A 17,382-nucleotide genomic window follows, 5' to 3' on the forward strand; every position below is an offset into this window, starting at 1 on the left:
TGAATTCCATGCTCTCGTCCCTCCTTTACTCCTATAATCCTTAAATTCCGTCTCCTTGAACTAGCTTCCAAATCTTGACATTTGTCTGTCAGTTTATTCAATTGTTCCCGATTATCACCTTGTTCCTTTTTCAAAATCGATATTTCGTGAGCCATCACATGCATTTCATCCATCATCTCTTCTGTCAACTTGTCAGAATGTTTCATCTCTTCAATCAACTTGTAAAACTTCTTATTATAATCATTTTCCATTCTCTCAAATTCTTGTGTTGTACTCTGATCAAAGTCACTGAACTGCTGCTTCAAAGAGGCATACATTTCCTTTGATTCATCATTAGCAGTATCAATTTCCTTAGACAGGTTAACTTCCATTTTAGAGAGATTACTCTCCAGTGAAGTGCTCATAGTAGCAAACATTTTGGAGATTAGATCTTACCGTTTGTTCCCACTGCTTCATCTTCTTCTCCTTCTCCTTTTCTTTTGACTCTCCTCTTGTAGCCATTTCAGATACTGCTTGTTGAGGATTAAGCTCTTCATCTGAGCTTTCAGTTGTTGATTGAAGAGCTTCCAAGTCTTCTCGAAGCTGGAGTCTGATGGTAGCTTTCTTGGGTCCACGTGAGTGTTTTACTTTTGTCACCTAAAGGTCCCGTTAAAACTCCGATTTCTTCGACGCTTTCGGATGACATCACTCCCGCGACGCCAAGCAGCCCTCGGTGAGTGTTTTTAAATCGGTCCCGACTTTTAAAACGCCTTTTTACGCGATTTTTATGCGATTTTGCGGGAGCGGAGCTCAATGCTGCGCCTTCACCACATCATGGCGCCACCGGAAGTCGGGCCGCTACTCTTCGTGTTGTATATTCAATTATTCGGACAAAGGGGATTGAAGAGTTTGTGGCCAAGTTTGCGGATGATACGAAAAGATGTAGAAGGGCAGGTGGTGTAGATAAAGTAGGGATTCCGTAGAAAGCCCTGGACAGGTTGGAGAAGTGGTAGATGGAATATAGTGTGATTACCTTGAAATCATCTGCAAATTTAGTAAAAAACTGCATTTAAAAAAAAATAATTTGCATCTTTTGGCACCAGCTAACACTTATTATTAAGTTTTAATTTATTTAGATTAAACAATATTATTGTAGAAAAAATAGTTCCTGAAGAGGAGTCAAGCATTTTGGTAGTAGGAATAAAGGCGTAGATTATGTTCTAAAAGGGGAAAGAATCCAAAAATCGCAGGTGCAAAGCGACTTGGGAGTGCTGTTGCAGGATTCACAAAAAGTTAATCTGCAAGTCGAATCGGTGGTAAAGAAAGCAAACGCAATGCTAGCATTTATTTCAGGAGGGCTTGTATACAGAAACAGGGATGTAATGCTGAGTCTCTATAAGGCGCTGGTAAGGCCGCGTTTGAAATACTGTGAGTAATTTTGGGCCCCATATCTGAAGAACGATGTGCTGGCTCTGAAGAGGTTACTGAGGAGGTTTATAAGCATGATCCCAGGAATTAGTAGATTAACCTATGATGAGCGTTTGTCGGCACTGGGCCTGTACTGCCTGGAGCTTAGAAGAATGAGGGGGGTGGTGGAGGGAGTCGTTGAGATTTACAGAATAGTGACAGGCTTGGATAGATTAGAGGTGGAGAGGATTTTGCGCAAGGAGTGTCTAGGATTAGAAATCATAGCCTCAGAAGTAAAGGACGTTGTTTAAGGAACGAAATGGGGACTTTATGAAACTGGAGCACCCGGAGACAGCCACACGGTCACAAGGGGAACAACAATCTCCGTACAGACAGCACCCGAGGCCAGTATCAAACTCAGCATATCTGGTGTTGTCAGGCAATGAATCTACCGCTACGTAGTTGTGTCCAATTCCCATCGTCTCATTAATCCAAGAACATTGTTCACTTCTTCAGTTCACCGACCAGCAATGTGTATGAAGGCTGCGTTCAATCAGTAATGGAATTGACCTTGCTGCAGGCAGAGTTCAGGACGTTCGTCTACTTGTTAGATAACGCCAGGCCAATGCCCTCCTCAATTACCTCCACAGTTCCTGGGTGATCTCCGATCTGCGCCATGTGCTATATTTCCCAGTCGACTGATGTCGGTGAAAGCGAACAAGGCTTGCAAGAAAACAAGTGGGCGAATATGGACGGTGGGACAGCTCTATTGGGAGCAAGCATGAACCCAATCGGCCCAATGACATCCTTTGTCGTATTAAGTAGTTCAGAACAGACGTTGCATTTAAGTATAATAATATGATTATTAAGAGTTTGGACACGCTAGAGGCAGGAAACACGTTCCCGATGCTTGGGGAGTTCAGAACCAGGGGTCACAGTTTAAAAGTAAGGGGTGGGCCATTTAAAACGGAGGGGAAGAACAACTTTCTCACACAGAGAGTTGTGAGACTGTGGAGGCTGATTCTCTGGATGCTTTCAAGAGAGAGCTAGTCAGAGTTCTCAAAGGTAGCAGAGTCAAGGGATATGGGGAGAAGGCAGGAACGGGGTACTGATCGTGGATGATCAGCCATGATGATATTGAATGGCGGTGCTGGCTCGAGGGACCGAATGACCTACTCTTGCACCTATTGTCTATTGTCTATATCAAAATAAAGCAAACCAATAAATGTTAGGTAAGTGGTTTAATCACGTTGATATCTTTTCAATCTAAACGAATTAATTGATTACATGCTTCAGATTAAAAATAGCGCGACCTAAATTCCCTGACACCTTCGTATGACTGGCCGGTGCCCCCCCCCCCCCCCCCCCCCCCCCCCCCCCCCCCCCCCCCAAGCAAAGCTTTTCTGTTTCTGGAATGTTGAGTATACAGCCAAGGAACATCTAAGAAAATACATTAAATCTTGAAGATATGATAGTCCGGCACCAAGGCATCGGCCGTTTACAGGAGTTTTATGCCCGTGGAAACAGGCCCTTCGGCCCGGCGAGTCTGTGCTGACCAGCTTTCATTCATACACTAATGCTATCGTACACACGGCGGACAATTTACAGAAACCGATTAACCGATAAACCTGAGGGTGGGGGTGGAAATCGGAGAACCCGGAATCCACGCGGAGAATCCGGAACCCACGGGAAAGTAAAAACTCCACTCGGGGAACACCGGTAGTGGGGATCGATCCGGCTCTCTGGCGCTGCGAGGCAGCAACTCTACCACTGCGCTGCTGTGCTGCCCCCTATGTGCGCCACTGTTCTTTGGGCCCCTGTCTATACAGGACAATGACTGTTTCCGTCAGCAATCTCCGTATTCTGAAAACATGCAGAATAATGGACTAATGTAGACACTGGTGACAGGGTAACGCTGACGCTGGCACTAATCACGGGGCGACGCACTGCACTCCCTCCTGCCGTCTCCATTGAAATCAATAGCAACAAATAAAGCAGGCCGTTGAGTCGCGAGCAAATTCTTTGCAAAAAGCAAACGGAGAATTCAGCGATTCCCAGGGAACGATACGGCGTTCTGCTGTGAAATGTATGAACCGGATGAAATTGCCAGTCGATACTATGGCACGCAACGAAAGATTGCGATCGTAGGTGCGGCGTAGGTCCGTGGACGCTTTCAGTAGGGGGTTGGCCGATTGGATGTACACGGTGTTCGAAATTTCGGTCCTCCCAGCCTCCTGCGATCTATCAGTATCGACCATTTCTGCAGTGGACAGAACATGAGTTATTAAAGTGAGTGTGGGTAATGGTACATATACATGACCACAGTTAACCGCCAGCAGAAATATTTGACGGTGTTTTGTCCGGGACTTCAACTGAACGGAGACTCTTCGGCCGCACGGTGGCGCAGCGGTAGAGGTGCTGCCTTGCACTGGTGCCGTCTGTGTGGAGTGTGTACCGCGTGTTTTTTTCCTCCGGGAGCTCCCTTCTCCTCCCGCACTCGAAAGACGTGCAGGTTTGTGGGTTAATTTGCTTATTAACTTGCAAATTGCCCCTCGTGTGTCGCGTAGTGGTCTACGCGGACTGGATGGGCCGAAGGTCTGTTTCCTCGCTGTATCTCTCAGTCTAAAGTCATTATTTACAACAACATTTGGGGTTAACACGCAATCGCATGCGCCTAACCGCAGGCCAAGGGAGTCAAGAGTGTTTTATTGTCATATGTCCCAAATAGGAGAATAAAATTCTTACTTGCTGCAGCACAACAGAATATGAAAACATAGTACATAACGGGAGAAAAAAGGTTCAGTGTGTATATATACGCAGAATGATATTGATCAGATGTTGAAATGGGTGGGCGAACGACAGGTGGATATTAATCTCTGCAGGTGGAAGGTGTAGCATTTTGTTTCTATTGGTGTCAGTACGACACACACAAGGAATGGGAATGTCCAGGTTTGCATAGAGGGACAGAGGGATCTTCGTTTAGAAATCGAAGGAGCGAAGGAAGGCAGCGTATTGGAGATCAGGGAAGGACTGAGATGAGAATCTGAGCAGTAATATGGTTGTCAACAATGATCACACAATTAGATTCATTTGAATTATATTAGGTTGCTAATATCTTGGATTGGTCAACCCTAGATATTAAACTGGATGTCAGAGAAGGGGGTGGCTATGGAGGTTTAATCATGACCCAAACACATGAGCGAGCTAGACAAAACATGCTGCAATAACTCAATGCGCCGGGCAGCATGTCTGGGGTAAAAGAATAGGTGACGTTTCGGGTCGAGACCTTTCATGACCGAGCTTTTAGCTCTAGGAGCAAGACGATGAGCGTTTTACGGCACCGGGCCTGTACTCGCCGGAGTTTAGAAGGATGATAGTGGACTTCATTGAAACTTACCGAATAGTGAAAGGCTTGGATAGAGTGGATGTTGAGCGGATGTTTAGTGGGAGAGTCTAGGGCTAGAGTACATAGCCTTAGAATTAAAGAACGTTCCTTTAGGAAGGAGATGAGGAGAAATGTAAATTGTCATAGGCTTGTGAATCTGTAGAATTCTGCCACAGAAGGCTGTGGAGGCCAAGTTAATGGATATTTGTAAGGCAGGAATAGATAGATTGTTGATTAGTTCAAGTTCAAGTTCAAGTTCACATTTATTGTCACATGCAGCAATTAAAGTACAGTGATATTTGAATTACCATGCAGCCATACAATTAAAAGGACACATTACACGATAGAACTTAACATAAACATCCAGGACAGCGATCACTGGAGGAAGGCAATAAGTACGGGTGTTGAGGGTTATGGGGAAATAGCAGGGGGAGTGGGGTTATCAGGGAGAGATAGATCAGCATGATTGAATGGCGAAGTAGATTTGATGAGCCAAATGGCCTAATTCTACTCCTGTCACGTGACCTCATGATTATGCTTTTTCGATCCCATCTGGGGCTGTGATTAGGACTTATCAACGAGTCTCAGTGCAGGTGGAATGGGCAGAGCCAGCAGTGTCTTGGGCTTCTACTCCGGTGAGGAACCAGTGATTTGCCAGGCATATATTGTGTGTTTGCATTTATGAAGGCAATTCAACGTGGAAATATACAAAAGTTACCAACAGCAAAAATAACCTTTTTGAAGAGCATCACTGTTATAATGTGGAAAGTGAAGGCGGGAGAATGGGAGGGAAAGATAGATGCGCCATGACCGAATGACGGAGATTCGATGAGCCTTATGGCCCAATACTGCTCCTATCACTCATGAACGAACCACTGCCCAACGCACGGTGGCGCAGCGCTGGAGAGTTGCTGCCTCACAACGACCCGTCTGTACGGAGTTTGTACTGAAGGCTTTGTGTCTCAATGCAAGGAGCATTCGTAATAAGGTGGATGAGTTGAATGTGCAGATAGCTATTAATGACTATGATATAGTTGGGATCACGGAGACATGGCTCCAGGGTGACCAAGGCTGGGAGCTGAACATCCAGGGATATTCAATATTCAGGAGGGATAGAGAGAAAGCAAAAGGAGGTGGGGTTGCGTTACTGATTAGAGAGGGGATTAATGCAATGGAAAGGAAGGACATTAGTTTGGAGGATGTGGAATCGGTATGGGTAGAGCTGCGAAACACTAAGGGGCAGAAAACGCTGGTGGGTGTTGTGTACAGGCCACCTAACAGTAGTAGTGAAGTTGGAGATGGTATCAAACAGGAAATTAGAAATGCGTGCGACAAAGGCAAAACAGTTATAATGGGTGACTTCAATCTACATAATGGGTGAATCAAATTGGCAGGGGTGCTGAGGAAGAGGATTTCTTGGAATGTATGCGGGATAGTTATCTAAATCAACATGTAGAGGAACCAACGAGAGAGCAGGCTATTTTAGACTGTGGTAGTGAGTAATTAGGAAGGGTTAGTTAGCAATCTTGTTGTACGTGCCCCCTTGGGCAAGAGTGACCATAATATGGTTGAGTTCTTCATTGGGATGGAGAGTGACATTGTTAATTCAGAAACAATGGTTCTGAACTTAAAGAAAGGTAACTTTGAGGGTATGAGACGTGAATTGGCCAAGATTGACTGGCAATTAATTCTAAAAGGGTTGACGGTGGATATGCAATGGAAGACATTTAAAGGCTGCATGGATGAACTACAAAACTTGTTCATAGCAGTTTGGCAAAAGAATAAATCAGGGAAGGTAGTACATCCATGGATAACAAGGGAAATCAGGGATAGTATCAAAGCGAAGGATGATGCGTACACATTATCCAGAAAAAGCAGCATACCGGAGGACTGGGAGAAATTCAAAGACCAGCAGAGGAGGACAAAGGGCTTAATTAGCAAAGGGAAAATAGATTATGAAAGAAAACTGGCAGGGAACATAAAAACTGACTGCAAAAGTTTTTATAGATATGTGAAAAGAAAGAGATTAGTTAAAACAAATGTAGGTCCCAGTCAGAAACAGGTGAGTTGATCATGGGGAACAAGGATATGGCGGACCAATTGAATAACTACTTTGGTTCCGCCTTCACTAAGGAAGACATAAATAATTTGCCGGAAATAGCAGGGGACCGCGGGTCAAAGGAGTTGGAGGAATTGAGTGAAATCCAGGTTAGCCGGGAAGTGGTGTTGGGTAAATTGAATGGATTAAAGGCCGGTAAATCCCCAGGGCCACATAGGCTGCATCCCAGAGTACTTAAGGAAGTAGCTCCAGAAATAGTGGATGCATTAGTAATAATCTTTCAAAACTCTTTAGATTCTGGAGTAGTTCCTGAAGATTGGCGGGTAGCAAACGTAACCCCACTTTTTAAGATGGGAGGGAGAGAGAAAATGGGGAATGACAGACCAGTTAGTCTAACATCGGTAGTGGGGAAACTGCTAGAGTCAGTTATTAAAGATGGGATAGCAGCACATTTGGAAAGTGGTGAAATCATTGGACAAAGTCAGCATGGATTTACGAAAGGTAAATCATGTCTGACGAATCTTATAGAATTTTTCGAGGATGTAACTAGTAGCGTGGATAGGGGAGAACCAGTGGATGTGGCGTATCTGGACTTCCAGAAGGTTTTCGAGAAGGTCCCACATAAGAGATTAGTATACAAACTTAAAGCACAAGGCATTGGGGGTTCAGTATTGATGTGGATAGAGAACTGGCTGGCAAACAGGAAGCAAAGAGTAGGAGTAAACGGGTCCTTTTCACAATGGCAGGCAGTGACTAGTGGGGTACCGCAATGCTTAGTGCTGGGACCCCAGCTATTTACAATATAGATTAATGATCTGGATGAGGGAATTGAAGGCAATATCTCCAAGTTTGCGGACGACACTAAGCTGGGGGGCATTGTTAGCTGTGAGGAGGATGCTAGGAGACTGCAAGGTGACTTGGATAGGCTGGGTGAGTGGGCAAATGTTGGCAGATGCAGTATAATGTGGATCAATGTGAGGTTATCCATTTTGGTGGCAAAAACGGGAAAGCAGACTATTATCTAAATGGTGGCCGATTGGGAAAGTGGGAGATGCAGCGAGACCTGGGTGTCATGGTACACCAGTCATTGAAGGTAGGCATGCAGGTGCAGCAGGCAGTAAAGAAAGCGAATGGTATGTTAGATTTCATTGCAAAATGATTTGAGTATAGGAGCAGGGAGGTTCTACTGCAGTTGTACAGGGTCTTGGTGAGACCACACCTGGAGTATTGCGTACAGTTTTAGTCTCCAAATCTGAGGAAGGACATTATTGCCATAGAGGGAGTGCAGAGACGGTTCACCAGACTGATTCCTGGGATGTCAGGACTGTCTTATGAAGAAAGACTGGATAGACTTGGTTTATACTCTCTAGAACCTAGGAGATTGAGAGGGGATCTTATAGAAACTTACTAAATTCTTAAGCGGTTGGACAGGCTAGATGCAGGAAGATTGTTCCCGATGTTAGTGAAGTCCAGGACAAGGGGTCACAGCTTAAGGTTAAGGGGGAAATCCTTTAAAACCGAGATGAGAAGAACTTTTTTCACACAGAGAGTGGTGAATCTCTGGAACTCTCTGCCACAGAGGGTAGTTGAGGCCAGTTCATTGGCTATATTTAAGAGGGAGTTAGATGTGGCCCTTGTGGCTAAGGGGATCAGGGGGTATGGAGAGAAGGCAGGTACGGGATACTGAGTTGGATGATCTGCCATGATCATATTGAATGGCGGTGCAGGCTCGAAGGGCCGAATGGCCTACTCCTGCACCTAATTTCTATGTTTCTATGTTTCTATGTACGTTCTCCCTGTGACCAGCGTGGATTTTCTCAGAGTCCGGTTTCCTCCCACTCTCCAAAATCGTAGAGGGTTGCCGGCTAATTGGCTTGATATAATTGTGAATTATCCTTAGTGTATGCAGGACGGTGTTAGTAGTGTGCGAAGATCGCTGGCCGGCTCTCACTCAACAGGCCTGTTTCCGCACTGTATTTTAAACGGAACTAAACTAAAAGCACAAACTGGTTCTCTGTTACTTAGAGGGAAAGGAATGCATAATGTTACATACCTGAGTTTGGCACTACAATAAATGAAAGACATCACTAACAGGGCAAAGGTTTTCAATCCAAGCGGAATACACAAGATCACAATGGGGGCAACCTGTGTGACTGAAGAGAGAGTGAGATAGGTCAAACAAGACTCTAGCAAAGAGAGTGAGAAAGTACTAATGGAGGCGGCTCATTTATAAATGTGGTGATAATGTGTCGTTAAACAGCAGAATTATTCTGACAAAAGTGAGGGTAATGCGTGTGAGTGAAATAATGAGAAAAGGGAGATTAAAAACCACATAGCAATCGCGCCGACAGGACTTAAGACGCGATTGTGTAACGTTCCTCCTGTACTAACTTAATTGGCAACGGACAATGTGCCATTTCAAACGGCTGCGAACTGAAGTGCTTGAAATGGGTGGTAAATCCGGGCGACGGGTTAACATTGTAAATGTGCAATATCATTGGCAATACGCCAGTATTCACAGTAGCACAGTAAACATCAGTCACTAGTGTATGTATATAGGTGGATGAAGCAGGAACTGCGGAGAGAGAGATAGAACTAATACTCCAGGTCAGTGAAGGAACTCTACATTTCCAAATCTACTAATTGCTCTTTTTCTGTTTTCAATTAACTCAGTGACTGGCGCTCCACGTCCACTGGGGCCGGCTGGTGGTGATGGTGGGGGGTCACACATATCCTACACCTACATATCCTAACACAGGTCTACACACTCGAGCCGAGTGCATCTTCACCGCACTCCCTCGACACCATTAATATGTTTATTGTGCAAAACGCAAAGAGATGGAGTAAGGCGGTGGGTGAGGAAGTATCTGTGGAAGCAATGCGCAGGAGATATTTTGGTCGGGAGCCCTTCAGAACGATTGCATTGAGGAGAGAAAGCGGGAAGAGATTCGGGGCGGGGCAATGCCTGACAAGTGATAGGTGGACCCATGTGGGGAGTGTGTTAATGATTGATTTCTCAATTTGCGTTAAGAAGAACAAAGCTGCCCTCAGTTCTGCAGGTGGAATCGCACCCTGACCCCATATAATTATACAGTATTGAGACATTTTTATTGACGTACACAAATAATCTCTTACTACAAATTAACTAGCCAGAGCAGTTGTGGTCTCTTGTACATCGGCCCGTCGGCCTTCAGTGTAACATACATACACTGCCAGATCGCTCTGATCATCGACGGTGCCCCAACTTCTCATAGTTAACACATACTCTGCTTTTACGCCTTGTTCACCCATTTGGCATGCTTCACATTTAATCTCATTATTAGTTTAATTTAGTTTAGTTTATTATCACGTGTTTCTAAGTGCAGTGAAAAGCTTTTATGGCTGCCGCGTTCCATCTGCCGCGTTCCCACCCAACCTTTGGCCTGCCCACACCCACTGAACCTTCTTTACTTCATCGTGCCCACCCAGAGTCTCATCTTCTCTTTTGTCATCGGTCAGATTGCAACTCCGTCATTTGAACATTCAGTCAAAACACTAATACATGTAGGGACTAAATGGGGCCGCTGCATTGCACGCTATGGTATCCAATTGGCCACAATTGGTCAATCTGCGAGAGATGCGTTTATCCCCAACTTGCTATCTAGTCCGAGAACCAATTTTCAATCACGGGCGCATGGTCCCCTACGTCCGACTACTCCGGATTTCAGATTGTTGACCAATCTCCCATGCGGGACTTGACCGAGATCCTTCTGAAAATCCAAACACTCCACATCAATTAGCCTTCTTCAATTCTACTCATCACATCTTGCATACATCCATGCTGAACATAGAACATAGGAAACTGGTGCACATGAACCGGCCCTTCGGCCCACTGTGTCTGTACCGCATATTATGCCAAGCAAAACTAATCTCGTCTGTCTGCACACACGATTCATACCATCCTATTCCCTGTATATCCATGTGCCTATCTAAAAGCCTCTTAAATGTCACCAACGTATCTGCTTTCACCACCACCCCTGCCAGCGCGGTCCATGCACCCACCACTCCCCACTTCAGCAACTTGATCCCGCACACCTCATTTAAACATAGCCTATTTCGCCTGCAACCTAAGCCCTCTAGCCTTTGTTTTGTGTTCTGCTATTACATGCTTCATTATGAGGTTCAGTTTCCAAAGGCTGACCGAAATCTTTCATAGCAATTTGCCGAGCAGACTACCCGTTAGTTTAACAAGTCCATGTCAATGTAGTTACTGCTGAGTGTGGCAGCCGAGATCCCGCCCCCAGGTCCCTGATCTTCAACTTTACGAGCCGAGAGGCGGGTTTTCTGTTCCTGCTCCCCTTCCTCCCTCCACCCCCTCGCTGTACACTGCAGAATGGTTTCTTACCGGGTGTGACCCGCAGCCGGAGCTCACGCTGGTACTGATGAATAAACGGAGGGTATAAAATATAAAGGTATTTTGCCTCCGGTTTCCTGATCGGCACGAGACACAAGTAGTCGTGACTGTCGTCCACCCTCAGCTGCTTTATCCAGGTTGAGGCGTTTCCGCGCTCTGGGTTGCCGACCAGCTCGAACCGAGTTGCTCCGTTCTCCGCCGCCCAGGATCCATCAGCTTGGGGTCTGAACGTGACGATGTGTCGGTAGGGATCCTTCCTCATCCATGTGACCGCGAGAGGGGCGTGCTTGAGCGGAGGCGGTGGGAACACACATGATAACGTAGCCGAAGCCCCCTCAGTCCCAGTCACCACTGAGACATTCTCGCCGGAAGCTGAGGGAAGGACAGACACCAGAATGTATCAGCGTTCTGTGGGTGAATTATCTTCACATTCTAGCAAGTCTCTACCATCTCCATGCACGTTTGTTCGTCTAATTCCAGTTCAGATTTAGGTGCTCTTAGAATAACCACAACAAAGTCTACACAAGTTACATATAGATTGGGCCAACCAAATTGGTAACAGCGCTGGGGAGGAGCATTTCCTCGAATATAGATTTTTAAGCCAATATGTAGAAAAAAACGACTAATGGGCAGGCCACCCTAGACTGGGTATTGAGTTGATGAAGGATTAGTTAGCAATCTTGTTGTGCTATGCCCCTTGGGCAACAGTGACCATGTTATGATGGAATTGTGCATTAAGATGGTGAGCGACACGGTTAATTCACAGACTAGGGACTTGAACTTAAAGAAAGGAGACTTTGGCGGTATGAAACGGTAGCTGTATGGGATAGTCTGGTAAATGGTACTTAAAGAGTGACGGTGGAGTTGCAATGGCAAAGATTGAAAGATCACATGATGACCTACATTTGTTCATCCCAGCCTGGCGTAAAAATAAAACGGGGAAGACGGCTCAACCGTGACTAACGTGGCAACAAAAGGATAGCGTTAATTTCAAGGAAGAGGCATATAAATTGGCCAGAGGAAGCAGCAAACCGGAGGACTGGGAGAAATTTAGAATTCAACGAAGGAGGTCAAATTGGTTAATTAAGAGGGGGGAAAATAGAGCACGAAAGAACGCTTGCGGGGAATATAAAAACTGACTGTAAAAGCTTCATTACATATGTGAAGAGGAAAAGATTAACGAAGGCAAATGTAGATCCCTTACAATCAGAGACAGGTGAATTTATAATGGGAAATAACGAAATGGCAGAACAGTTAAACGAGTAGTTTGGTTCTGTCTTCACTAAGGAAGACACAAACAATCTCCTAGAAATACTAGGGGCAGATGATCTAGTGGGAGGGAGGAAATGAAGAAAATCCATTATTAGTCGCGAAATTGTGTTATGTAAACTGTTGGGACTGAAGGCAGATAAATCCCCAGGGCCTGATGGTTTGCATTCCAGAGTACTCAAGGAGGTGGCCCTGGAAACAGTGGGTGCATTTGTGATCATTTTCCAATGCTCTCTCGATTCTGGATCAGTTTCTGTGGACTGGAGGGTAGCCAATGTAACTCCACTTTTTAAGAAAGGAGGGAGAGATAAAACAGGGAATTATAGACCAGTCAGCCTTACATTGGTTGTGGGAATGATGCTTGAGTTGATTATTAAAGATGTAATAGCAGTGCATTTGGAAAGTAGTGACAGGATCGGTCAAAGTCAGCATGGATTTACGAAGGGGAATCATGCTTGAAGTGTTTTTTGGATTTATTTGAGGATGTAATACGTATAATAGATAAGGGAGAACCAGTGGATGTGGTGTATCTGGAATTTCAAAAAGCCTTTGACAAGGTGCACACAAGATATTAGTGTGCAAAATTAGAGTACGTTGTATTGGAGGACGGGTATTGACATGGATAGAGAACTGGTTGGCAGACAGGAAGCAAAGAGTAGATATTAAGTGGTCCTTTTCAAAATGGCAGGCAGTGAATAGTAGGTTGCCGCAAGGCTCAGTGCTGGCACTCCAGTTATTTACAATATATATTAACGATTTAGATGAAGGAAGGTATGTAACATCTCCAGGTTTGCGGATGACACAAAGCTGAGTGGCAGAGTGAGCAGCGAGGAGGATGCTATGAGACTTGAATATGATGGGTGAGTGGGCAGATGCATGGCAGATGCAGTAAAATGTAGACAAAGGTGAGGTTATCCACTTTGGTAGCAACAACAAGAAGGCAGATTATAAACATATAACCATATAACAATTACAGCACGGAAACAGGCCATCTCGGCCCTACAAGTCCGTGCCGAACAACTTTTTTGGTGTCAGATTAGGAAAACGTTAGGTGCAACGAGACCTGTGTGTGCTTGTACAGCAGGGAGTGAAGAAAGCTAATGGCACATTGGCCTTCATTGGGAGAGAATTTGAGTTTAGGAGCAAGGAGGTCCTACTGTAGTTGTACAGGGCCCTAGTGAGGCCACACCTGGAGTATTGTGTGCAGTTTTGCTCTCCAAATTTGAGGAAGGACATTCTTGCTATTGAAGAAGTGCTGTACAGGTTCACCAGGATAATTCCCGGGATGGCGGTACGGGTATATGAGGAAAGAATGGGTCGATTGGGCTTGTATTCCCTGAAAATTAGGTTGAGAGATGTTGAGAGAGGATCTTTTAGAAACGTTAAAACATTTCTTACGGGATTGGACAGGCTAGATGCAGGAAAAAATGTTACCGATGTTGGGGGAGTCCAGAACCAAGGGGCCACAGTTTAAAATTAACGCTTAAGCTATTTAGGACTGAAATTAGGAAAAACGTTTTCACCCAGAGAGTTGTTAATCTGTAGAATTCTCTGCCACAGAAGGCAGTGGAGGCCAAAGCACTGGAGGATTTTCAGGAGAGAGTTAGATTTTGCTCTTAGGGCTAACGGAATCAAGGGATGTGGGCAAAAAAGCAGGAACGAGGTACTGATTTTGGATGATCAGCCATGATCATATTGAACGGCAGTGCTGGCTTGAAGGGCCGTATGGCTATGTTCCTTTCTATGTTTCTTAAGTGAGCAGCTTCTTGTTTCTCAGCTCCAGCCATGAGGCCCCATTGGACCATCGCTGAATAGTGATATCTAAGACCACTGCAATGTTTTCTCTACTATCAAAAATAGATTTCTCTCCTCCTCTCTTCCCTCCCTCTTTATCCAACCATTAGCGCCTGTTTCATGGAGCGTCGAACTGCTAGCTCTGTCCCTACCGTAGTCACTTTTCTGTAATGTCTATAACATCCATTATTTAAGGATGGCAGCGGTAGAGTTGTTGCATCACAGCGCCAGGGACCCGGGTTCGGTCCTGACTAGGGGTGCTGTCTGTATGGAGTTTTTTAATTATCCCGTGAACGCGTTGGGTTTCCCCGGGTGCTCCTGTTACGTCATACACTCCAACGACGTAGAGGTTTGTAGGATAATTTGTAGTTTAACATTGTGCAGCGGGATTCACTGGAAAGGGAGTAATAGGGGAAACCCGGCGCCTCACACCGATACGTGCTTGATCAACATTTATTGATCATCAGCGTGCCAGGGAAGCGTTTGACCCGTGCGATCTGGGCACAGCTACAGCATTTAAGCATTGTTTCTCACATATCACAGTCAGGCGTGTTGGGACCACAGTGTGGAAGGATCCAATATTGAGGTCCACTTGGCACCGAAACGTAGCACCATCGTCCTCCCGGCTCAGTCGCCCCACCATTATCGAGACATCCCTCTGTCTGAGGTTCCCTACGAATCTGCACCGGCTCCCTCCGGCCTCCTGTGTCACTTCATCGCAAAGGGAGCGGCCGGGACCGGGATATGTACAGTTAAAAACAACGCTCTCAACCCCGGATTTTCTCTTGTGCCACAGCACGGAGCCGGTGAGGATGCGATCAGTGGGTGGGTGCGTGAATGTACACGGCAAAACAGCGTTGGCCCCTTCCATCGCAGACAGCTCATCAGCACCAGATATTGTCCAACCATTGGACGAAAAATCTACACAGAGAGAGAGAGAGAAAGAGAGAGAGAGAGAGGGCGGGGGGGGGGGGGGGGAGGTGAGGGAGAGAGAGAGAGATGAGCCAATGTTAGAACAGCAAGTGAACAGATCTGCAGTTTCAGACTACACTGCCTGATGTGTAGTCACAAGTGCTACCATTAGGTGGCCATGTGCATCACTTCTACAGTAACATAGAGGAGTGGGTTCCAGACCGGGAGATATTGGGGGTGGGGGGGAGTGGTATTTGCAGATGGGGGGGGGGGGGGGGTGGGGGAGATGAGGAGGTGGAGGGGTGGTATTCGCGGATGAGGGTGGGAGGGGCTAGTGGGGGCGAGGATGGGAGGGCGGTGGGATGGGGGGTGGGGGGGGGGGGGGGGGGGGTTTCCAACAGCAATGAATGGCCTGCTGATAGCGACTGGGATCCAATTCTGGGGCAGGGGTTGGGCTGTCTATAATTCATGTCTGAATCTTGGGTCGGTCGTCTATCTAAATACCATTGTATTTTTTTCTGGAGGAGCAGCGATATTTGAACATTGTGTAACTCTGCTTTGATACAAAAGCGTTTCTGGAACTCAGTCGGTGTGACTGTATAGTTACAGCAGGAACATGCGACATTCGGGCCCTTCCTCTGTAAAAGAGCAATATATCATACCTAGTCACCTGGACCAATAGACCCACAAATGCCTTCCTTTCTGAGGCATTCCTCGTTCCCTTAAAACGCTGCATTTTTTATCACACACCCTTTCCTCCCCCAACCCCATTTCCATGCGGACGTGAGGAACATTGTTTCTTCCAACCGGCTTGACCAATCGCATTCTATCTGTAACAGTTTTTTTGTTCCCTTCACTGATGGGAACAGCCTCACTCTGTTTTACACCCTTTACAATTTTGCATCCCCCAATCGGGTCTCCTGGCAATATCCACTTGCTCCGCTATTAAATAAGACCGTGATTTCCACTGCTTTTATTCCATCTCCCCTTTTTCGCTTGCATCGAACAACATTCCACCCTCTTACCTGTCAAGTGTGCCACTCTGGTTTAGAAAAGATTGGTCCGTGTGCAATTGTATCCACCTACTCTTCCGCCGTTTGACCCGCACGGAAGGAGTGAAGTGGATCATCAAGACCTCATCCCCTCCCTGGCAAGGGCAGTCAGTTACGGTCAAGACCAGTTTATTTCCTACCGCCGACTGACTTCGGCGGGAGCTAACGTACAGACACCTGGAGGACTGGCAATATGGGATGAGACAAAGAAGGAAAATCACCTACTGTAACCCAGGACTGACACCGAGAGCAGGGCCGAGCAGAGACAGACCCGGATAGAGGGCATCGCAAACACTTCAGTGTGGTGTCCACCTCACCGACTGCTGTTTACGTGCTGGAACTGAAATACAGAAGTAGCTTAAACTTCCTCTATATTTCCCGTAAACCCTCGGGAAATGTTGAAACAATCGGCTGGCGTAAGTGATTTCACACTGACCAAGCACAGACTGGGGGATAATTTTACTGCATACCTTCACAGTCTGCCTTGGCCTACCTGATCTCACTGCTGCTGAACAATTTAATTCCTCTCATTCCCATACTGACCTTTCCTGCCCCCCCCCCCCCCCCCCCCCCCCCCCCCCCCCCCCCCCCCCACTCCCCCCTTCCACTGTCATAGTGATACCAAACGCAGATTGGAGAAACAGCACCTCATATATAGCTTGGGTATCTTACACACCAGAGGTATGAATATTGCTTTCCGTAAATTCAAGTACTATTTTAGGACTCAATGGAGAACGATTGGTAAGCTGATACGAAAGGGGGACGTTGATTTTCAGGGAAAGGTTACGTGTAATAGTAAAATAAAGTGCACTTTTTGTTGTTGTGGCTATATACAGGTAAATAAGAGAAGGGTCGTAAGGAACGCCTACGCCTCTACAGAATAGGCCTGGTGATTAAATAACGGGAAACAGAGGAAAGGAAGTGTGGTGAATAATCTTCTGCACCAATCTTCCCGCGGGGAGCACTACACATAAAATAACAAATGTATTCATTTTACATGACACGCTGGACGGTGGAACTTGTCTTCTGTTCCCATTTCCTTGAGTTGTTGCGATGTTGTGAAAAAAGGTCAGGAACTGTTGAAATTGTTAACTTGCAGCAATTACGTTCAATGTCAGATTCATGGGTATAT

General features: G+C 46.0%; 1 protein-coding gene across 2 annotated transcripts; it reads right to left on the reverse strand.

Annotated features, from left to right (window-relative positions):
* Window positions 1–2,825: 2,825 nt before the first annotated feature.
* On the reverse strand, window positions 2,826–16,559 carry LOC129715273 (uncharacterized). Of its 2 annotated transcripts, none has more exons than XM_055665134.1 (4): window positions 16,476–16,559; window positions 14,821–15,207; window positions 11,215–11,595; window positions 2,826–3,646 (listed from the first exon to the last, which is right to left on the reverse strand). In XM_055665134.1, the coding sequence occupies exons 1-4, from the start codon at window positions 16,534–16,536 to the stop codon at window positions 3,363–3,365; spliced, it is 1,113 nt and encodes a 370-aa protein (XP_055521109.1). In that variant the 5' UTR covers window positions 16,537–16,559; the 3' UTR covers window positions 2,826–3,362. The 2 variants fall into 2 exon arrangements, with proteins under 2 accessions (XP_055521109.1, XP_055521110.1); XM_055665135.1 differs by lacking the exon at window positions 2,826–3,646 and adding an exon at window positions 6,305–8,983.
* Window positions 16,560–17,382: the final 823 nt, after the last annotated feature.

The sequence above is a fragment of the Leucoraja erinacea genome, unplaced genomic scaffold, assembly GCF_028641065.1.
Source record: "Leucoraja erinacea ecotype New England unplaced genomic scaffold, Leri_hhj_1 Leri_1088S, whole genome shotgun sequence".
NCBI lineage: Eukaryota > Metazoa > Chordata > Chondrichthyes > Rajiformes > Rajidae > Leucoraja > Leucoraja erinaceus.